Raw genomic sequence first — 23,412 nt, 5'->3', positions numbered from 1 at the left:
ATGGAAAAGGTCCTAAACCAAGTTGAGTGAATAGGGCTGGAACTGTGTAGTGGAAAAGGGGCATAAGAGACCATTTATAGGCTCAGAAACCTTTGCAGGTGTTTGGAGTTCATCAACTGATTAGAGTGTGACACCATCAGGTTACTAAGGTGAACTTTTTCACTATATTTATATCACTATATTTTTCATTAAATGTAAGCCATAATCATTACAATTAAAAGAATTAAAGACATGAAATATTTCAGTCTGTGTGAAATGAATATATATATAATGAAATCAATGAACTGTTCCATTATATTTTCTATTAAAGGACGGGACACACACCTTCCTGAGAGCCTGGTTGGTCCTCAGGCCCCAGCCACGTCCCTCTGTCTTCACCACCTCTGTCTCCGCATACAGCCGCTTAGAGAAGCACTGGTTCTCACAGTTGTCTCCTGCAGGACACACCTGGTAACAACAACAACAACAACAGCATGAAGGTTACAGTATGTTAGGAGGTGCAACATCACAACTAAACAGTAGGAAATATGCACACACACACACACCTGTGGATGACACTCGTACTGCAGCATGCGGTTGAGACACTGGGAGTCGAAGCTGCACGGATGCTCGTCTGCTGGTCTGCAGTTGCATCGTGGGATTTCTGACAAGTCAGCTACGTGTACCTGCACTTTCCCCACTGGTTTGTTGGACTGGCAGGACAAAACACAGCAGTAGAATAAGCTAACACTCTGCAGTCTTATTGAATACAAGGTCAATACATAAATTCAAATTTTCTGGGGATATTTAAATGACAGTACCTTGATGAATTTGTAGGGTGGAGGTTTGCGAGAGTTGCGTTCTTGCTCCAGAGCCTCCCTGCTCTCCCTCTGCGCCTTCAGCTCCTGAAACCGTCGGGCTGCTTCTTCCAGAGCTGCAACACACCAGCGCTGTCAGAAAACCTTCAAAAAGGACAAAACCCTGGCAGCTCTGTCTGAAGGTCTTCCTGTCCGGAATGAACTTACCTTTCTTGAAGGTTTTGTTGATGTTGATCTGCCCAGTGACAAAGTTCTTGTCATTTTCGACGTAGGGGAAGACACGGCCCTGGTTGATCCAGTAGTAGTCGTGGGAGCCAAAGAAGAAGACGGGGAAGTCGCCGATATCGTGGCGAAGGCTCTGAATGTTTGACGGTACCAAGCGAGGGTTGCAGATCTCCGCGGGCCACCACCTGCAAAGGAACCGGACGTTGTTCAGAGAGTGTCGAAGAATAACAACCTGCATTATATATTCACTTAGTCTTTAACTATATCTCATCAATCTAATCCTGTGTTGTATGTGAGAGTTTAAGTTCATATCTGTAAGATCTACATGAGACACCATTTATGTCCCATCTTTTTTTTATCTAACACCATGTCAGTCAACTATAAACTGTGGTATGAATATTAAACTCTTCCAGTGAATGTGAGACAGGAGACCATCCATATTTCCAGATCTATAATGTCACAATGATTCCCATTAGAGATGAAACGCATATGCGTTCATGGATTAAACATGTTAATCTCAACTAATGCTATGAGAAAAACCTAAATCAACTATACATTAGTCTGTCCCCAGCCTGTCTCTGCTACTCTGCCAAAAATCCCATATGATACATTTTTACAAATGAGTCACAAACATTAGTTAGATAATTAAAAAGTCTTAATAATTTCCCAAAACAGGGCACTGTCTTTTTCAGCTGGAATTTAAATTGTTCATTTGGAGTAAATGGTTAATTTCCTGGGGACTACTTTCAGTGGTGGATTGATCCACACTCTCTTATTTGAACAATAATGGAGCTATGTCAGAATTTAATGCTTCTTTTAACAAGAATGATACCAGACCTTAAATGTAAGTGACAGCTGCACAACCTGCAGCAGTCCGTGTTGGGTGTTCTCTGCGTACCTGTAGTTGCCCAGTTTGACCCAGACAATTTGTTTGTAGTGAGGCTTCTTCCCTGCCCTGCAATCACTACAGGACCACGCACCCTCTGGCATCTCCATCTCCAAACACTCCGGGTGGAAGGAAGCTGGACATGAGTCGCAGCACAGCAACTTGCCTCCTACATTTGTATGGATGTAAGTGTGTGTAAGTGTGTGTGTGTGTGTGTGTGTGTGTGTGTGTGTATGTGTGTGTGTATGTGAGTGTGAGTGTATGTGTGTGTGTGTTTGTGCATGCATTGTGGGAAATGGGTATGCAAAGAGAGGAGGAGTGTATGATTAGGTGATGCACCTTAAAACCTGGACAAACTCTGAATCTCATTTGCAGACACGCCTTAAAAAAGGATGAATACCAAAACTAAACTGAAAAGCAAAACCTACAGTGCAGCATCAAGCCATTTCCATATGAATATAATGTCCTCATTGGGGACAATACTTTCATTTAACCATCTAAAATAACATATGGCTTTTATTCTGCTCTTTGCTGGGGTCAAGGATTCTGTGACAACCACACAGAAGGTCGAAACCCCTGCATGTGATTCACTTACAGCTTTTACTACAGCAGTTACCGCATGTCTGGCAATCAGATTCAGAGCACTGTACCAAGACCAGTCTAGGGGAAATACATGCAGCAGCACGGGAGTAAAATCAGCCAGCGAGTTAACAACGAGTCAGTGTTATACCCAGGTAACAGAACACTGGCAAAAAGCAGGCATGCAGTCCTGCCAGTGAAGCAAACGTCTCCCATCACACAGATCACATCCTGCACAGACCAGCTTGCATGGAATCACATATTTCTTATTATTACAATTTACTTGTTTGTCTGTGATGAAATAAACTGTAGTATTACAAAAAAGAGTCATTTATCAAATCTAGTCCTGATTGGAATGGTGTTCCATCCAAGGCAGGTCAAAGCAAAGAAAATGAGGTATGCTGAAATTTCTGTTCATCTGAAAGTTCCAGAAAAATAAAAACTGGAGTGTCAGTCAGCATAGAGGAGGTGAGGCTGAACGAGGCCTTTCAGATCAAAAAACAAGCCCAGAGCGCTGAAGCAGAGAAGCAGTGTGCCTCCAGCAGCAGAAAGCTCCACAAACCACAGACACAACCTGAGCTGCTCCAGAGCACCCTGCATCAGGTGGAATGACCAATTATATTTTCCCAGGGGAGGGCATTTTACTCTTTGATGCTTTAAATACTCTTTGATTTGATCTTACTTATGGCAGCTTTATTGCAAAGTTATATCTCCAATTGACTATTCATGCACAGTGCAAACAAATCTCACAATGGGCCTCTTGCAAGAACCACCCATATCCACAGGTTTGTTTTATAGTGGCACACACACTACTGTCCAGGTTATCAGAGCTTTTGCATTTGTCAAGGTAGCCTGTCCTTCTCCACAGGAAGAAAAGCTGTTTTTTTACTTTCAGAATCATAATCTGAATCACTCTATTTAATAGTTCTGCTTCCTGAATTTTATATAATAGATCAACAGATTAAAGTACAGATTTTGAGGTCTATTTCTAGGGGAACATCACATTGGACACCAACAGAGACATGGGTCATCTGTTAGCTTACCCGTTATGTGATGACACCAGGGCATGTTCTGCCTGCTGAAGAAGACCACGGCCACCAAATGTTCCAAATCTACGTTACCGAATCTTCAGTTTGTAGTTCTTCTAACAACATCTGTTCTTTGTCTTCATGTCAGGCAGCTGTATGAATATCACCACAGCCGACACGGCTAAAAACATATTGTGTAGGGGTTGTCTGCCCATTTCCAGTGGCAGGAGTTGGAAGCTTCTCTTTTTGCTCTTGAATAAAACCTGCCCACAAATAAGGTGTAGCAGACAGACGGCCTTACACAGTGTTTTAGGGTCTAATGATAGTGATATTGAACAGGCCTTTGCCACAGTATGTTTTAACTTGTCATAGCAGGAAAAGTAGTGGTGTCTCTAACTTTAAAAACAGCTCTGGGCACATCTCAATCACCTTAAAGTGATAGTTCAGCTTTTTTGAAGTGGGGTTGTATGAGGTACAAATGGCCACCAAGTATAATATCTGCAGTAGAAAGGTCTCCCCCCCACCCCCCGAGAAACACCGGTGCACAGGCAGTACACTGTTGTCAATGAGGGGCGATTAATCAGTGTATTTTCAAGTCCTGTCTCAAAATAATACACCAGTTCAAGAGTACCATCAAAGGTAAAAAATTACAATGCATCAGCTGGTCAGAAAAAAGTTTGTTTATCTGGAACTAAACGCAGTTATGACACCAATCAGCTGATAGGCGAATTGATCCAGCGCGTCACAAAGCCTACCTGCGCGGAGGAGTACTGAGTGAGTTGGTTAGTTCCAGATAAACTAACTTTTTTACAACCAGCTGATACATTGTAAATGTTTACTTTAGATCGTACTCTTGAACTGGTGTATTGTTTTAAAACTGGACTTCTCGTAGGCGGCGAAAGTACGCTGATTAATTGTCGAAAGTGTTTTTCATTTGACCAGTGAATTCACTATATTGAATTCACTATATAGTGAGTAGGGAGTAGGGAATGAGTGAGTGATTTTGGACACAGCCATGGTGTTTTTAGCTGAATGTCTTCTGTAAAGGATGGTCTCCTCTGTCCTCAGAGCAGGAGTCAGAGCTTTAGACTGATTTAAGGAAGGAATGATTGGGATCTAGCCCTCCCTTTCTGGCCATGTGCCCCAGTAAACCATGACAGTGTCACAGTGAAGCAGCATAATGTGTTAATGAAACCCGTGATTTTCCTGCTGTGACACGTCAAAGTGTCTGTGAAAGAAAGAAACAAACTAAAAATACTCCTTCTTCTCATATGCCATCCCAAAAACAAAACAAAAAAATCAAGTTTGGGATGAGGATACACTGATGTTCTTGCATGAGGCCCACTGTTATCTGTTAATGTGTTAGGGACCTTGGCTGAGGTTACTTTGCGCAACTCTGCATTTAAATTAACTGCATGTTTTAACCAGTTAATTAACTTTGCACCTCAAGGCTTTGAAATGAAAGATGCGCACAAAAAAAGGGGAAACTAAATCAGAACTGGAGCAGGCACAACACAAACACAGACCAGTGGGACAATGGAGAAAGAGAAAAACTGTTTAGTTACCTTTCCCAACATTCTTTTTGGTAGCTGACGAAGGAGAGGGAATCATAGGTAATTTCAACTCAGCACGATTTGACTCAGTCAGAAGGTAGTGGGACTTATAGGCATATGAACTTAATATGGTGTCAGTAAGGTCTTGGACTAACAGCCCTACACAAGACACACAGGAAGAGACGGGGGTGAGCCGCAGTCAAACTCCAAATTACCCAAAATTCACAAAAAGAGAAAGAACACACACACACACACACACACACACACACACACACACACACACACACACACACACACACACACACACACACACACACACACACACACACACACACACACACACACACACACACACACACACACACACACACACAGTTAACACAAGAAAGAAACAAGCAAACCAAAGTTTGTCCCAACACAAAGAGGCCAAACAGTGCACTCAACTTATTAACAAAGCATCAGATGTGAAGTGGCTCAGAGTCATTCACATAAAAAAAAACTCAAAGGATAAACCCTGTGCTTTCTAACTTGTCACCATCGTTTAAGTGGAGTGCAGTGTAAGAGCCTCGATCATTCATAGTATTAGTATAATGATGGGAAACAAACAGTACATTTCACGGCACTGCTACCCATGAACAACAATGCCAAACATGAAACATGGAATATTAAGGTAAAATATCCAAATGTGAAAAAAAAGGAAAATATGTGAGGTTTCTGCATTCACTCAGAAGTAATGGGTATAATCTATAACCCCTCATGATGGAGCATGAAGGCTGATCAGGCCCTGTTTAGGAACCCTGTTCTTTTGCCAGTGCAAGCAGAAGTCACCAAGTGTGGCGACGTTAAGAGCTCCTGCATTTCTCTGCTCCGTCTGTTCGGGGGTCACTGGTGAACGTGAGCTGTTGGAGAGGAAGGCCATTAGTGTGCACTGCTGTGAGTGAGAGAGAGCTCACCTCGGGCACACAGGAAGCACCAGCCCACGTTGACGGGGGAGCTGAGGAGGCCGTTCCTCTTGGCGCTGCCGTGGTTGCTGCAGATCATGATGTGGTGGGTGAGGAGGACGCTGCCCGCCGCCACGCAGCTGTCTCCTGTGTGATAGGCCAACGGGCAGCGGATGCAACGCATCAGACGACCTGGGCGGGGAAGCAGAGCAGAGGGGGGGGGGGGTGAGTCAAAAAGCACTGCACACACAGAGCTGAGGAGAGGCGCGCTCCTTTCATACCAGTTTTGTGTAATGAATTAGGTCAAATTCCATTATGGGTTCCAGCTGTAATTAAAGTAAATCAGAGGGGAAAAACACAACCACTTGTTTTACAGTCCTGACTTCAGATATCAAAATGTAATTTCTCCTCCATGCTTTTTAAAATAGAAAACAAATGCAAAACATGGTCCCACCCTGCACATTTGCAGTAGGAGGTCTGAGCCTCAGGGACCAAAGGGTCACAAGATAAATCTGCAGGGTTGTGAGATGTTAAAAAAAAAGAGGTTTCACCTTTCACGGGCCTCACACAGTTATTCAAATGAAACTATGTGAGAGTTTTAGAGGAAATGGCTCCCTGGCCGAGCTGCTATCATCTCACAGGTCTCTGCAACTTTTGTCTCTTATTAAGACATTGAAAAGCTTTGGAACCACTTTTTTAGACAGTATACAATCATGTCCTGACAGACATATCCTACTGTATATATATATATCCTATAACATGTGATACATGCAACATGAGGGATGTTGTCTGATGAGTTTGAGGAGTCCATTCCTCTCCATCAATATGTCAAAATGTCTGTTTCAGGTTCTTTTATTTTTCCTGCCCAACTTTATTTCTCTGTTCAAATGTACACTGCCTATAAAGTATTCACCCCCCTTTTATTGCTTTATACATGAAATCATGGTCAATATGATTTGGCTTTTTAGAATTTACAAAAAAATAACTAAAAGCTACACAGAAATGGTTTACAGGTAACCATGTCAATGGTCTGGAGTGGCCGAGTCAAAGCCAAGACCTCAATCCAATCGAGAATTTGTGTTGACGTAAAAAGAGCTGCTCACGCCCAATCCCCAAGCAACCTGACTGAAGGAGGAACTTGAAGGGGGTGAATATTTATGCAATCATTTATTTTACAGTTTTGATTAATTACTATGAAAAATTCCAGTTTTACTTTGACATTAAAGGAGTCATCACCTGTTTTTTTATGTATCCAATCCCCCTTAAATTGCTTTGAATCAGTTTTTTTTTAAATTCTAACATAGAGCTTGTTCTGACACTTTTTCATATGGCAACTTTCTCTCGTGAGAGTAGGCGCGAGGTTTTGACTGGTCCGGATGTTCATTGTATTAATGAGGCGCGCATTGATTGGACGCAGGGAGGACAGAGCCGGAATGGTGGCTGGCCCAGTGAGCTACATGCAGGCCATGGATGTATTATATTAACTGGATACCGGACCGGAAAATGGCCGCCGTTCATTTCAATGGAAGTTGCTCGCCTGGCGCATACGCCGAAAAAGTTTCTGACTTCCGGGTTTACTTCCGCGTTATGCGGCCCATAGAGCATGCGCAGTTGAGTCACCCCCCATAATGCTCTGCGGTCTCCCATCATGCCCTGGGGCAATGAGAACGAGCAACCGCCGTTCTAGCAAAGACGGTTTATAAACCAAGACCTTTCATGACGAGTCAGCTTCCTGTATGCATGTCACGTGGGCTTCTGCACGGCCACGCCCCTGTAGAGAGACCAGAGGCAGTTTGGAGTGTATTGATTCCTATGGGACAATTTAATGTGAACACCGATTATGATCGGGCCTTTCTCCCCACGGTCACTGAAGCAAATTTTGGACTCATTTTTCACAAGCCACATCTCTTCTGAACAGTTTGACACCAAAATGGTAATTTTCATACGGAGAGATCCGGAGAAAATCCACTTTGTTCAAGACCTGTCTCTGTCTCTACGACACACTCTCGCGAGATTTGGCACAGATCTCCTAGGCAACGTCAAACAAACGGCCGCGAACTCCCGTGAAAATGATTTAAATTATTTTTGGCATGCTAAATATTACTGTTAGTAGTGTAAATATTTTATGTTATCATAAGAAAATATAAATATCTCACTTTCATCTACCTAAAAATTGTATAAATCCACACACACGTTCACAGACGAGGTGGGGTGACGGTTGGCCACGCCCACTTAGAGAGACAGGAAGTGTATACCATTTCATATCATTGGAGCAGCCGCTCATGGAGTATCTTTCCATTTATTGAATATCTTTGGTTCTAGTTTTGGCGCTGCGCGTTCATGTATGTGTTAGTTGTGGATTTAAGGAATGAGTATTAAGACTTTTACAGGACTCACACGGACTTTAAAACAAAGATAATGATTTAAAAAGTAAGACGACCGATCGTAGGTTTACTACGGTCGTTTATATGATCGTTAAATCGTTTTGACAGTTAATTAATATACGATGTTACACTGAAAACAAGTTAGTCCGAACCTGTAAGCTTAAATCACAATGGAAAATAAATCATAATTAACTGTATTTTTGTTAAACATGACAGAGATGACCACAGAACACCTCAAATAATGTAATGAGGCCTTACCTTTTTTATATTGAATAGTATATTTAACTTGCTGCACAGTTCACCAGTTGTACAGGATGTTGGTGGAGGTATTACAAGCTTAGTCACACGTGTTTTGTTTTTATCAACCACAGCTGTGATTAAAGAAAATTAGAGCTCTTTGGCAAATGCATCTTCCTTTTAATAATTGTCTGTACTGGCTGTGTTCATAGTTTCATCATCATCATCATTAAGCCTTCAGGTGGATGAGACTCTTTGTAATTCAACAGTTTAACCTTACAATATTTCCACAACACACAGAATATCAGTGTCCACTAAATACAGCTGTTACAGAACCAGACATTTTAATTAAACACGATGCCCCAGACACAGTTGCAGATGTTGGGTTTGGTAGAAGAAGAAAAAAGTCACAAGCATGTTTGTTTTTTTCCGAACAATTTAATAATATGATGAGTTTAAGTGATCATTTAGCATACTGACACTGAACAAACACACACTGACGACGGTGAGGAGGAGGAGGAGGAGGATGAGGACGTCCACGGTTCTTCCTCCGGCCCCGGTGAAGACGGGGAGCAGCTGCACCGTCAGGACACCACGACACACACTGATGGAGGAGTCTGGACAAGTCTCGGTTTACATTTTACCACCGTGGCATTAATTAAGCCGTAAAATAAATTAACGTTGACGTTGTGAACGAAGCAACAGGTGTTGAACATCAGCCGCGATGAGACACTGTTGACACACACACACACATACAGCATAAATGACTTATCAAGCTAAAATGACTGAAAAATATGAGTTTTACAGGAGCAGTAATGTAAAACAGTCCGGGTTTCACGCATAGACTGTAAAAAGAATGGACGTAGCGTCCGTGACGTCACCCATTGGTTTGGGGGAGTCTGTTTTGTGCCGCTACTACGGGGGTTTGAGCCGCGCCATGTTGGATTCTACTTGCCATATTTGGAGCGGTGCGGCCGTTGGCCGGCCGAGAGCCCGCCCACTGGCCTCGGAGCAGCGGTCGCCGGACCTGTCACTCAACGGTTCTGCGCCCTAATTGGCCAGAACTTTAAACCTAATAACAGTAAAACGGTAGAGTTTAAAAAAAATTCACCCCCCTCAGAGTGTGTGCGGGGGTAGAAACTATCGGTTGAGACCAAAAAAAATAAAATGTACCAGGCTGTAAATATGTTTTTTTAAGCTGTAAAATCGGCTATTTTAACATGGGGCTCAGTTGGAGTTGCTCCCTTCTGGAGCCAGCCCCCAGCGACAGCCGAGGGGATTGCAGTTTTTTGAACGCGGAAGTGAGCTTCACTTCTCAGACCGACAACTGCCCCCTTGGTTTCACGTCAGTAAAAGCAGTCATTACGAGGCGATCTCATCAATTAAAACGTTACGTTTAAGAATACGAGTTGACAAGAGACTAATAACAGACATTAACTATCATAAAGTTAAATTAACTCGATGTGACCAAACAAAAACTCACCTTTGAGCCGTGTTTTCCACTTTTCTGAGTGATTTTAGCACCGGACAGCGTCTCATTAGTTCAGGCATCCTCGGTCCCGAGACACACACGACCGCGCACTGCTGGTGCACGCACACAGCCGTGACGTCACGGCCAGAAAAGAGACTTTTCTGTGGCTTTTCTGGCCGTTAGAAAACATTTTGACGGATAAAAAGTCCATGACTTAAAAATATAGAATACAAAGATTAGTAATTAACGGAGGTTACAGCTGGAGGTGTCCTGTGAACAGTTTTACAGGCTTCTCTTTTACTATTGCGGTCTATGGGAAAAATCCTTTCTGGGCCGCATGGGATTTTTTGTTGCAGTACCACGGGTGGCCACTGGGAAAAATCGGCGTGCCTGCTGAGAGGATTACAGGGGGGCTGATGCAGGCTGTATTGGAAACCGCATACTATGCTGCCCTGTCGTGTACCGTAACCATGTTATAACTTCATAAAATAAAACAAAATTGTATCGGTTCATTGTAAAACATGTATGTATTGATGCAAATGTGGTGATTTCTGTACTACAGAGCCCCGGTGCAAAGCTGCTGCTGCTCTGTGTGAAGCTTCACTTTTCATTCAAACAAACTAATGCTACTGCCACAATTGTTAGATTTCATCAATGAGACAAACATTTATCTCCTAAAAAGAATTTAACCAGTCGGCGGTAAACCTCTACAAACCTGCGGGTAAGTTAATTAACGACCGTTTCCTCCGCGGGCATGACAAAGTAGTTTGACCGGTTAACGAGCAGCTGCAGACGGGTTGCTGACGAGTCACTCTCCGCTCCTCTGCCTCGCTGGAGCTGCACTTCTCCCAACGCGAAGCAAACTTCTAAGCCGTCATTTGGATAAACTAACCGCACATTGGGGATCTAAACCCTTACTTTCTCGCATGAACAAATATTAAAACCAGGGATGCAAACGGGTCAGGACCAAAAAAGAGAGGAATTGTCTGGCGTGGGGGGGGGGGGGGGGGGTGCTCACCATTAACAAATTATTACATTATAATATCATGGAAAAGTCAATTTCCAGTACTTCAACCACAACCAAGTAATTGAGTGCAGATGGACATAGTTTTCAGAAGGCCAACATTTCTATATTAAAAATGCTTAAAAAAAAAAAAAAAAATCCTTTGCAATATTTCAATTTTGGAGATACTGAATTTTAGGTCTTCACTGAATGTTAGTCATAATTATTACTATTAAAATAAACTGAATAAATAAAGACATGGGATGTTTCATTCAGTGTGTAATGGACATATATATAATGTGTTAGTTTCACTTTAATTGAACACAATCTACATCGCGGAGGCGACGTCTTTCCACTTAGAGCTTCCTTCACCTCTGAAACGGGGCAGAGCTCCGTGGGAGACACCTGCCTGACACAGCAACGTAGAGAACCGTGCATGTCCGCGGCGCACAGCTCCATGGACATGCACGGGGGAAAAAAACGGCGTCGCCGTCGCACCGACTGCACGCGGATACGCGCCGCTTTAATGAGCGCGCATGTCGCGCGTCTACATCGGAGGTGAATAGGTAGGCTGTTATCAGTAGTTCGCCTCAGTTTCACGTGATTGTCACTGTCAGCCTGTTAGATAAACATTTTACTGACCCCAGCTGAGACCCCCCCCCCCTCCCTCAAAACAAAAACTCTTCGGATCTGAACGATTCACACAAGTCACCTACCGTAATTGGTCATGAAAAAAGCGAGTTTCGCTTTTCGGCGCGCTGTTTGCATCCCTGTAAAACTTAATAAATTAACGACCCTTTCCTCCGGCGGCACGACGACGTTGTTATCGGCCGGCTAAACGAGCACTGCAGGCGGATTGAGGAGTCACTCCTCCTCCGCTCCTCTGGTGCTCACTGCAGCTGGCTGCGCCTCACTTCTCCCAACGCGGAGCTAACTTCTAAACAGCCGTCATTCGGATAAACTAACCGCACATTGGGGATCTAAACCCTTACTTTCTCGCATGAAAAAATATTAAAACTTAATAAATTAACGATAGTTTCTTTCGGCGGCATGACGATGTCGTTCGGCCAGGTAAACGAGCGCTGCAGGCGGGTTGAGGAGTCACTCCTCCTCCGCTCCTCTGGTGCTGGCTGCAGCTGGCTGCACCTCACTTCTCCCTACGCGGAGAAAACTTCTAAATAGCCGTCATTTGGATAAACTAACCGCACATTGGGGATCTAAATCCTTACTTTCTCGCATGAAAAATTATTAAAACTTAATAAAGTGACGAAATAACAGCGCTACAGTGGGAAATAAAACAACCCGTAATGGCGGCGCGGCAGAAGTCGGGGTGGTGGAAGAGAGGTGTGTTTATGACATGGTTTATGAAAGCAGGCGCCACGGTGACGTCACCGTAGGAGCAGAATCAAAATCTCGTAATGTTGTGGTGTGCAGCCTCATGAGCTACTCTGGCTTAAACAAAGAGCCCAAACGAAAAAACTCAGCCACTTTCAAACCCCAGGTTTTCAGGCAAGTTTCCACTGAGGTCCAACACCAGTATACATGTTCTAACAAGGAAAAATGCGATTTCCGGGTGATGACTCCTTTAAAGAGTTTTTGGGGGGAATTTTTTGTCAAAAAAAGTCAATTTTATTGATCACGATTTCATTCATAAAAGCAATAAAAAGGGAAAAACATCCAAGGGGGGTGAATACTTTTTATAGGCAGTGTACTGTATGTGAGCAGGTGATGATGTCACAGGCTGACATTTTTGGCACCTTAGCACTTGACACGTCTTCCTTTTTAAACCACAAGTTACTTGATGCAAACAGCAGTATAATGCAGCGTCAACTAAAGACACCTCCAGGGCTATGAAATATGAAATGACTTTATTTTTCTCCACTGGTGTACAGCCTCCGGGGCCCGTCACCTTCATTTAGTTTGGGGTGGAGCAGGATGTTTGTAGCAAGACTGAGTCATCAAATGTTCTGCAGAAATTTCATAGTACCTCCAAAAGTAGCTTTTTTGTCATCTAGTATCCCTCAAGAAAAACACACCATCTTCTGTCCTCCACTGACACTCTATCTGGGAAGTGTAGTCATGACCCTTTACACTTTCTTTGAGTGCCACTAGTCAATAACATCAGCTGGAAGCCAAAAACATAATGGAAAACAAAACTTTTTCATGCATATTCTTCTTTTTCTGCTGATGTAGCACCATCTCACTGCAGCAAGCCCTCCACCGCAGAGTCAAACAGGAAATCAAAAAGGCTACGAAAACAAAGCAGGGGTTGTTTTACCTTTACTGGCTCGTTGCAGGTCTCTCTCCAGGCAGCAGGTAGAGCAGCTGTGCTGAGGGCAGCAGAAGCCTCCGTCCGAGCTGCTGGTGGTGCCCGGGAGTTTGCGGACACAGTCCTCGTGGTAATAGCAGCCGCATCCCAACACGGAGCAGCGCGTCACCTCTTGGCCCGCGACTTTACAGCTAAAACAAGGATGATTGCCTAGAAATAGAGTGGCAGAGAATATCTGATAGTTAAGAGCCTAGCGCAACAAATGTGATGGTAAAGGTGTAGCTGGCCCCGCTCCACGCCACTCACCGTTTCTACATTCCAAACAGGTGAATTTGCCTTCAGGTACGGACGTCAGACCAAGACACTCCAAGTGAAACTGTCTGTTGCAGTCACCTTCACACACCACCAAACCCTCTCCGTACACCTCACAGATCTACAAGGAGTCACAAACACACAGAGCGTGATACGGACTCAGTACCTTCAGGCTTTTAAAATACAGACAGGTGCATCATGAACAGCGCTGACCTGGCACACCGTGTCCCTCTTGCCAGTGCTGCTGTCCTGCCGGGATAAGCCAGAGTCCACAGACTGAGTATCTGAAGCGTCTGCATCTGCTGCTGCTGGACTGTCCAGACTCTTCCCAAATAAACCCTGTGATGGGAAGAAGGAGCAGAAATACGCCAAATGTGAGACACTGAACTTTTGCAAGCGTGTACATGTGGATTTATTAATGTATGATCTTGATTAACTGACTGATTGTTGGGTAAGGCTTGTACTACTTGTACAGCCCATTTTTACAAACAGTTTGTCTCAAAGGTCTTTACACAGCATCGTAACAACATCCTCTGTCCTTAGACCCTCACATCCACTGAAAACTCCAAAAAAACTGTTGAAAGCTCAGGGTGAGAGACAGAGGAGGGGTCCCTCACCCAGGACGGACAGACGTCACATAGATGTTGTATACAGACAAGAAAACAGTTTGTAACATGGAATATGGAATAATACCTAAGGAGCAGGTCCACAATCTGAAAGGTGGTGGTTGGATTCTAAGCTACTCTGAACACTCTGGACACTGAACTCGAAAACCGCTAATGTATGATCAGCATGTGAGTGTGTGGAGCAGAATTATGTGGATGTGGAGTATGTGTGTGAAATGGCAGCAATCAAAAAGCCCATTTTAAGTCATGAAAACAATAGATTATTCAGATTAGAGAAGACAGAAGCTTAAAGGCATATTTCAACATTTTGGCAAATTGGCCCATTGCCATAATCCCTATAGTTTTAGGAGTAGGTTCATTACCTTTAATTGCCGGTGCAAGCTGTTTTTAGATTGGTGGGGCAGAAACACGAGCTCTGTACAGCGTGCGGTATTTCCGGGCTTTCCCTCACCAAACTCATCAAATACACAATCCAACAACTCCAAAGCACTCTCGTGGACAAGTTGTGACCTGTACATTCATCACCATGCTATGAGATAATAACTGAACTTTATGAGACAGAGTTGTTTTCGAGGTAAATACGTAGACGGAACTACATTCCAGAAAAATGGCTGCTGGGAAGAATGACTTCAAACGCTAAAGTAGTTCAGAGTATTTGCTTGATGTGTTGTAATGTTACATAATTATACATTATTATTTCATAGCGTGGTGAATGTGCAGGTCACAACTTGTCCACGAGAGTGTTTTGGAGTTGTTGGATTGTGAATTTAGTTTGATGAGGGAAACGTGGAAATACCATGGGCCTCCGTTACGTTAGCTAAGCAGCTCATGTCTCTGCTCCGCCAATCTAAAAATAGCTTGCACAGACAATTAAAGGTAATGAACCTACCGGTACTCCTAAGACTATAGGGATTATGGCAATGGGCAAATTTACCAAAAATGTTGAACTATCCCTTTAAAAACACCTGAAATGATAACTCAATGATTGAAATCATTAGGTTAATTCATGGAGTCATCATTTTCAGTTTGGGTTGTGACATTGTGAATCGAGTAAAAATGTCTTGCACATTTTCTGGTATATATAGTGTTTTCCTCCCTGTGTGAGTGGGTGTTAGTGCACACGTCTCCTCAGCCGACCTGTGGATCGTTGAGTCCTCTGGAGTCAGAATCAGAGGTGTCTCTGTACTGAGACGAAGCCATCTCCACATCTGTCGACGCCCTGCTTCGCTTCTTCAGGGGCTTGCAGGCGTCTGAGATCTCACTGGCACCTAGAAGATCACACAGAGGGGGTGGCCAAAAAGAGAAGAATGATGAGGTGTTAGAAGTATGGTATATGACCCACCCCCACACCACCACAGAGGTTTAGATGACAGAGGGATCCTCTACCTTTCTGTGAACCGGTCTTCATTGTGGTTTCAGGAGCCATCTCTGCCTGTAAGGAGTTTAAACGTGGAAGTTTAGGAGGTTTCAGTGGCGGTCAGTCAGACTCTAGTAGCACGATCGGTGATGTTCAGACACACCACAGTTCAGCATCAATAATGAAGCCCCCTCATTCACTGGGTGAGTGTGTGTTGAAACCTTCGTCACAAAGCAATACAGTGTTGGATTAAAAAGCTATAGTTTTTAGTTTTCCCAGGTATCAGACACAAGCGTTCACAGCTTCTTATATTTTTCATCATTATATTTTTGGATTTTTTTAGGTGTATTTGACATATTTGATAGCTGAATCTATATAGTGAAAATTATATGAAATGCAAAAAAGTGTGGGTAACGTAGATTCATCCACATTAATACGAGACTTTTTTATAACCAAAAGCAAACTCCTCGGGGTCTCTTTAACCAGAGGCCCTAGCTGTGTGTTTTTTGGAATGTACTGCTAGTGTGGGCCTGAAAAGCTGCTTATCTGTGGAGGACTGATACCTGTTCCTTTTTGGTTTTCTTCTTGGGGACGGGATCGTTGCCTCTCTCTGACTCAGACCGGCTCCTGACTGATCGTCGCTGCAGCTTTCTCTCCTGAGAACCTGGAAACGCATCAAACAGTTGAGGTGCAGCTCTCACTAACGCGTCTCTCTCTACACGTCAAACAATGGCGGTGCCTGTGTTTCACCCACCCTGTGGACTGCTGTGGTGCGACCCCGGGGAGGAGGTCTGCTGCGTTCCTCCCTCCTCACTCCTCCGGCTGGCGGGGGAGCCTCTCCTCTCCTCCCTCTCCTCCCTCTCCTCCCTCTCCTCTCTCTCCTCTCTCTCCTCCCTCTCCTCCCCCTCCTCCTCCCCTTCGTCCCCCTCCTCTTCCTCCTCTGGACTGGGTTCGGGTTTAGCTCTGCTGTCCTGCTGAAAGCATCAACATCTCAACATCACATTGCCAAGTAACTCATCGTGTGGACATTTTTCTGTCTGAGAAAGTGACACCAACCTCAGGAGAGCAGTATCCCAGGTCGGGCTGCCGGGTGTCTCGCTCCACCCTCTCCTCCTTCTCCTCCTCCTCCTCCGCTTTTTCTTTTTTGGGAGAGGGAACAGCTTTTTTCTGCAGCAGAGGCCAGTCGCACTTAGTGATCTCCACATTCAGCCTCTTCATGGTGATGGAGAGAGGCAGCAGCTTCCTGGCAGCAGCTGTTTTCCAGGCCCTGACTGGTGGCGGTGAGTCCTGCCGTGCTTGTGCGTCACAACCGGTGATCTGTTTTGGGGAGCTGCCAGCCTTGCGCTGCTCCCCCCTCTGGTTCTTCTCTTCGTTGGAGGCCTGGGAGTTGGAGTTTTCTTCTGTGTTTGAAACGCTACACTGTCTGCGCGGCAGCTGCCTCCGCGGCGGCTGCTCTCTCTCCGGTGACTTCAGTCCTCCCTCTTCCCTCTTACCGACCGAGCCGCTGGAGCGCCGGCTCCGTCTCTCGGCTTTAATGGTGGGTTTCTTGTTGGGCGGGGCTACGGTAGGGTCCGGGTCCACGTAGATGAAGGTGTAGTTGTCGATTCTCTCCTGCCGCGTCATCACAAAGGCGTCCTCCGCGTGGCCCACGCCCACCTCCCACTGAGAACGCTCCCGCTGAGGGATCGGCTTCAGAAGCTGGAGAAGAAAAGAGATGAAGCTGATGAGCATTATTTCTAAATAGAGCCGGTCTTGCTGCCATTCATGATGTTTAATAAAGAGAAAGAGACATCGTGACCTAAAAACATACACAGGATGATTAAAAAGCAGCTTTGGCAATAAGTCCAGGTAATGGTCCTAATTTTGTTTGTCATTTTGACCCAAACTGTGTGTCCCACACATCCAAATAACATCTCATGAAGAGAGCAGCTCAGAAAATGATTCCATTAATAGAGACTGAAGAAAAAGGAAATGCTAATTGTTCTTTCATGATAAGTTTGAAAGTCAGATTCATAACTAACATGTGCTCTGCATATATCTTGATCATTTCAAATAAGCAAATTAACCCAGTGATGGAAAATGTGTGATTTTGGGTAACGTTAATGATTTTAAAAAATATATAAAAATAAAAATCTAACAATAGAGCACTTTGAGTTGAGAGGAAAGCGTGACATAGTGGAGCTGAGGCTTGTGTGGATTCAATTGATGATTTAAGACTGTAAAATAAAATACCTCACCTCTAGATTCTGTTTTTTTTTTTTTTTTTACCAAATGTCTAATTTAAGGAAATCTTAACTACTCTACCAATATAAACAACAACAGGGAATCACAGTTAATAGATTATTTTTTCTATCTGCATCAACTGGGTTCTGTTTCTACCTATACTGTGATCTTTTTCTATATCTGTTACATGTGAGCTCGCCTTCTTCTTCTTCTTAGAATGACTGAACTCCTAACTGCATGAAATTAAATTCTGTATACACATCAATCAAAGTCAATCCTGAAATAAAAAACCTTGCTTGCCTATAAAAATCTGATTTTTTTAGCCTCTGTGTTACTGAAAGTTTACTCTGATGAAATCACTCTTTGCCTATAATATATCTTTATACTGGGTCACTCTTTTCTTCGATGTACTTCTACATACTTTGTGTCTCTCTACAGGGTTTGTGGCTTTGCGTAGAGTGTCGGACTGAAGGTCATCAAACTGCTTTTTTCCTTGGTACAGGACAATCCTCTTCTCGTGGATCCACGCTCGCTCAGCCACGCTGCCAAAGAACTGGACATGATACTCCCTGTGACCTGCACAGCAGAGACAGTCATGGGAATTAGTATTCACATATTCTAACACATTTAGACAAAATGCAATTTTTTTTTTTTTGGATGGATCTGTTCAGTTACCTCTAGTGTTGATGCGAGTGTGGACTTTCATCTGTGGGTCAGAGGAGACCATGCAGGGCCACCAGGGGTAGGTGCCCACCTTGGACCACACCAGGTCTCCTATGACAAACTCCTTACAGAAGCCCGTCTCTTGGATCACTGATGGATGATGGACCTTCGGAACCTAAACATGAAAAAGCACTCGTCACTGCTGTGCTTTCTAAAATGACAGGTTGTCAACTGAACAACTGAAGCTTCTACACAGCCAACAGTCCCGCTCTTGCCTTTGGTGTCTTTGGTTCAGCTTTGATAACCGTCTTCTGTGGCTTCTCCGTCTGGTCCGGGGGTGCTTCTGTTGGCTGGGGATGGACGTGGGTGTCCTCTGTCTGGCCCGTGGTACCTGCCTGTGTTTGGCTCTGGTCCAGGCTCTGTTCCTGGACCTGCTGCTGCAACCTCGCACTTTTTTTCCTCTTCTCCTTCTTCCTCTCATGTCTGCGCTGCGTCTGAGCAGTCTCGTTCTTCTGAGACTCCTTCTGAGGATTAGAAAATAGAAAAAGGAAAAAGAGCGGTGATGAGACATGAGTCAATTTTTTTCCCCTGTTTCCACAAAGTCAACTCAAAAATGGATCAGTCCGTCTGCAGAAATAAAATCTTCCTCAGATATCTACTTCTAAAGCTCTGCTGAGAAAAATCATCAGTGTAATCACTACATGAATTTACAAAAGTGTAGCTTTTAAAGATACACATTATTATATTATTGTATGCATCTCGTTCTGAAACATTTTCAATATCCTGTTTAAGCTATTTTTCATTTTTTATCACATTATTTTAATGTGAAGGTTTCCTACTTTTCATGATCTTATGCAAGAATGAACTGTGAATTTTTTATCCACATGCATTGCACTTTATGTCTATTCACACAGTGATGAGATGGAGCAATTTAGCCTTCAGTATCTTTTCCAGGGACACACATGTGGACTGAGCCGCATCTGCCTTTTTTTTTTTTTTTAGCAGAAAGCAATGGAATTGTGGATTGCAACTCATAGCTGCCATGTTTCTTTATATTCTGGCCTCTTTACAGGGCTAACAATTCACGTTTAGAGGACAAAGTTTTCATCAAGTTGTATTGAGTAACTGTCCTGTCAGTCATTTGAAATGATTATTAGTTGCAGTACAACCTATATGTACATTCTCCTTTTGGTTACCCTCGGCCAGGGTTTTTTTTTTTTTTCAAATACTTTGTAACATCTCTGCATGATGCTTCAGACATCTTAGCAGTTGTTGATGTCAAACTTTGCTCTCTGATGAAATCAGTTTTAAGAAATAAATGATATTTATCTTAAAAATGTCATCTTTAATTTAATCACAAACACAGAAATAATAATAAAATATAAACAAAGCTCATAAGCTGCAGCAGTGGGAGAGCAGAGGGATGAGGTTAAGATAAGCTTTGCGCTTTTTTTTCTTTTTCTTTTAAAATGTGACTGTTTATTTGAGTGTCACGTTTGGCTTCATGGTCTGGCATGTCCCCTGTTTGTTTGATCTGCAGAGCAGACGTTAATAAAAGACAAGAAAAAGATAAATGCAGGGTCTTAAAAATAATATACACGTTGAGATAGATACCGTAATTCAAGAAATATCCCCAGATGCTCATGTTTATATCGATGAAGACAAGTGAGTGAGGTTACAGGAGAGGCCAGTATGTTGGCTTTGAGTTAAGACTCTTCATGTTGTGCTCAAGAGGATTATTTTGTAATTATGATTTTTTTTCATTCATGTATCTCATTATTATTCTCTCAATTAATCAACTGCTTATTCAAAAAGTGTCTGATTTTTTTTTAATTCCATCACAATCTCCCAGAATCCAACCTGCCATCTGCAGCTGGCAACTTATTCATTTCATTTCATATAAAACAAAACTGGTATTTGAGAAATTCTGTCCTCTGACTGATTGATTGTTAACTAATCATTTCCATTCGATATCAAGTTTTTTATTTAATTTTACAAACTATAGAAGATTTTTCGGTGGATTTTAAATGAATAGCCTCTTTGATATGTTCTCCAGTCCTGTGTGTGTAACCAGGCTGAACACATTACCTGCAGCTCTTGCAGGAGGTCTCCACACAGCGCAGATTCAAACAGCTCCTTTCCGTTCTGATACGTCTTGATGATCTTCAGCTTGATCTCGGGGGAGCTGGTTTTCTTCAGCACTCCACCGGGGGTGTTGGACGGGGCGTGGGAGGGCTGAGAAGAGGGGGTACTGTCCACGAGCGAGGGGGGAGGGCTGGAGGAAGGCAGGTGTAGCGGAGGGGGAGGGGGCAGCGTGTGGGTGATGATGTGCGGTGTCTGGGACAGGTGGTGCTGGGGGGGCAGCTGCGGCGGCGGCGGGCTCTGTGGGTGCGGGTGGGTTTGTATGTGAGGGGGGTTGGAGTGGAAGTGGTGTGCGTGGTGGTGGTGGTGGTGGTGGGGGTGATGGGGGTGGTGGTGGTGGTGGTGGTGGGGGGGGTGGAGGTGCGGGTGATGCGTGGGCAGGGGCGGAGACACGGGAGACAGGGGTCTCTCCTGGAGGCCGGGGCCCCTCAGGACCGTCCCCTCCCCCGGCATGAGGCCGTGCTCTCCGTAGCTCCGTATGGCCCCGTAGCCGTTGGCCGAGCCGTTGGGGAACTGCGAGTACATGGAGAACTTGGCCTGCGGCTCGTACATGCCCAGACCCGGGGGGAAGCCGTTGGAGACCTGCTGCATGTCCTCAGAGGCTGACGGCGGGTAGGAGAACTCTGCATCCAGGGCAGCATCGTAGGAGGGACCACCATCCTCACCCGGGTCACTACCGGTGTCGCAGGTGCCTTCCTGTCTGATGTTGGCTGAGTCAATGAGCTGAGGGGGTTGCTGAATTGTATTTCCCATGATCCCTTGCATGAAAGAGAAGGAGAAATCCATTGTTGGGATCCTGCATCCTTAACTGTCTTTTTCTTTGACTGGACCTGTTGACAGAGACATGCGAGTGAAATGAGACACACATAGCTTCAAAACCGAGACAATTCACCCAAGTGCCTCGTCAAAGATCATTGCATTGCAACGTTGCAAAGAAATTATATAACGTTACTCTGTGCATGACCCTTTTCAGGCACCTATTGACCTCCCGATGCATTGGTTTGTGTTTTTTGTTTCAGTCTCCATGAGGTCTACAGTGCAAACTACACATAGCACCTTCATAATACCTTACCCAGAGGCCCAGAAACCTACCAGCGCTCCTATTCTGGGAGATTATCCTGCCTCTGGTCTGCAATGTGTCAGTCGCTTGGTGGTAATGTGAATAAACACACTGTAAATGTATTTAAGAATATGCACCTTTTAGATGTAACATCTGATTTTTTTTTTTTTTACTGGATCCAGCCAGGGATCTTTGCTGCATCTTTTGTGTCTGCATATGGGTTTGTTAAACTGCCGCCTAAAGGAAGAGCAATTCAAAAGATTAATCCTTAAAAAAAAAAACAGCACTTGCCTGTACCATTGCATCTAATATTGTGCTTTCGTAGTGCATATTTGCAAACACATTTGCATGTATGGCAAACAAAAGAACAGCCAAGGCTCCGCAGCAGATCACACTTTGTCTGGCAGGTAATCCAGCCTGGATGCTCGGAGGAATCATAGGATATTACGTGACATGCAGCAGCATCCTGAGCCCGAGAATACAAAGAGTATTATTCCAATCTAATCTCAGTTCCTAATAAACACAAGAACTGAAATGATCAGAAGATGATCCTTATTGTGGATTTCTCTAGAAAACATAAATATCAGTTAGTCAGAGCCTGACTAGCTCACAGGGCTGTCTGGCTGCTGGATGCCAGTGGACAGTAAGTGGACTTTAATGGTGAAACTCTGTCCAACAACAGGAGCAGGTCCTCAGCCAACATTAAAATCAATCAATCACCTTAGACTTTCTCTCAAAACACAGAACAAACTCCGGGCAGCGTGTGCTTTATTGACTGAGAACTTTTGCAGACAGCTATTCATTATCTTTGCACAGGCTTACAGATCATTTAGTGCTTTTAATTTCATCAACACAAACACATGGTGCCAGGCTCGTCACGGGCAAAACAAAGAGCAGCTACCGGTGGCTGCTTTGCCTCCTCGCGCTTGACAATCTTAATATGTGTAATAATAATAATAATAATAATGCATTAATCAGGTTAAAAGTGTTGAAGCCCGCGTGTTCACAGCGGACCCACTAATCCACTGATTGTGGTTTAATGTGCAGGCAGACCCGAGCAGCCCACCATTGACAGAGGTGGATAACGGTGATGTAAACATCCATTGGGTCTCAACTAACGGTCACCGCACACTTAAAAACGGCTTGTGGTTTTATATTTAAGATGAAACCCGCTGGTGTGAATATAAACGCCTTGTTCAAACCGAGTGGTTGTGTTTGGAAACGACTGCGCAGACAAAAAAAATGTTTCATGAATGATTTTATAGCTTTCTGCGATGTTAGCCTAAAGCTACCTGACATCAAAGGGGCTTGTGTTTGAAAAGACGTTAACCGGTTCAACCGTTAGACAATAAACACACAACTGAGGAGCCGACCGTTTGTCTTTTGGCCCGCACGGTTAATAAACCGTTTCCCGTTACCGTTTGTGCATTTATGTCCACCACACATGGGAGAGAAGATGAAAGGGAAAGCTAATGTTGGCTAGGCTAACGTTCATTTGCCAATATGGCTGCCTTTGCCCCTTTAAATCAAATTGTCTGGCGTGATTATACCTCCATCACTGGCGGTTTGTGAGGGAAAATGTGGCTGAAAATAAGCGACCGAACACGGGCCGTGTGGAGGCAGAAGGAGGGGGAGAGAGCGACATGCATCGACAGC

At 44.0% G+C, this 23,412-nt stretch overlaps 1 protein-coding gene across 5 annotated transcripts in view; it reads right to left on the bottom strand.

Moving 5' to 3' along the window:
- The window catches only part of nsd3 (nuclear receptor binding SET domain protein 3), a 29,274-nt gene that overhangs the window by 5,266 nt on the left and 596 nt on the right, over nucleotides 1–23,412 (bottom strand). The window contains exons 2-20 of one of the 5 annotated variants that reach the window (XM_085787369.1): nucleotides 20,643–21,526; nucleotides 18,830–19,078; nucleotides 18,567–18,729; nucleotides 18,313–18,467; nucleotides 16,725–17,366; nucleotides 16,423–16,642; nucleotides 16,232–16,332; nucleotides 15,698–15,743; nucleotides 15,449–15,579; nucleotides 13,899–14,024; nucleotides 13,680–13,806; nucleotides 13,383–13,583; nucleotides 6,022–6,201; nucleotides 5,081–5,227; nucleotides 1,921–2,077; nucleotides 1,005–1,207; nucleotides 801–913; nucleotides 546–692; nucleotides 325–447 (exon numbers count right to left, since the gene is read on the bottom strand). In XM_085787369.1, the coding sequence (XP_085643495.1) occupies nucleotides 325–447; nucleotides 546–692; nucleotides 801–913; nucleotides 1,005–1,207; nucleotides 1,921–2,077; nucleotides 5,081–5,227; nucleotides 6,022–6,201; nucleotides 13,383–13,583; nucleotides 13,680–13,806; nucleotides 13,899–14,024; nucleotides 15,449–15,579; nucleotides 15,698–15,743; nucleotides 16,232–16,332; nucleotides 16,423–16,642; nucleotides 16,725–17,366; nucleotides 18,313–18,467; nucleotides 18,567–18,729; nucleotides 18,830–19,078; nucleotides 20,643–21,482 (4,071 nt within the window). In that variant the 5' untranslated portion in view covers nucleotides 21,483–21,526. The remainder of the gene's footprint in view (nucleotides 1–324; nucleotides 448–545; nucleotides 693–800; nucleotides 914–1,004; nucleotides 1,208–1,920; nucleotides 2,078–5,080; nucleotides 5,228–6,021; nucleotides 6,202–13,382; nucleotides 13,584–13,679; nucleotides 13,807–13,898; nucleotides 14,025–15,448; nucleotides 15,580–15,697; nucleotides 15,744–16,231; nucleotides 16,333–16,422; nucleotides 16,643–16,724; nucleotides 17,367–18,312; nucleotides 18,468–18,566; nucleotides 18,730–18,829; nucleotides 19,079–20,642; nucleotides 21,527–23,412) is intronic. The other 4 variants (XM_085787368.1, XM_085787370.1, XM_085787366.1 and 1 more) reach the window with 4 other exon arrangements.

This window comes from Trachurus japonicus, chromosome 9 (genome assembly GCF_045865225.1).
Source record: "Trachurus japonicus isolate A0001 chromosome 9, Traja_1.0".
Lineage (NCBI taxonomy): Eukaryota > Metazoa > Chordata > Actinopteri > Carangiformes > Carangidae > Trachurus > Trachurus japonicus.
The sequence above is the reverse complement of the archived record's forward strand: the minus strand, read 5'-3'. Positions and strand labels throughout refer to the sequence as shown.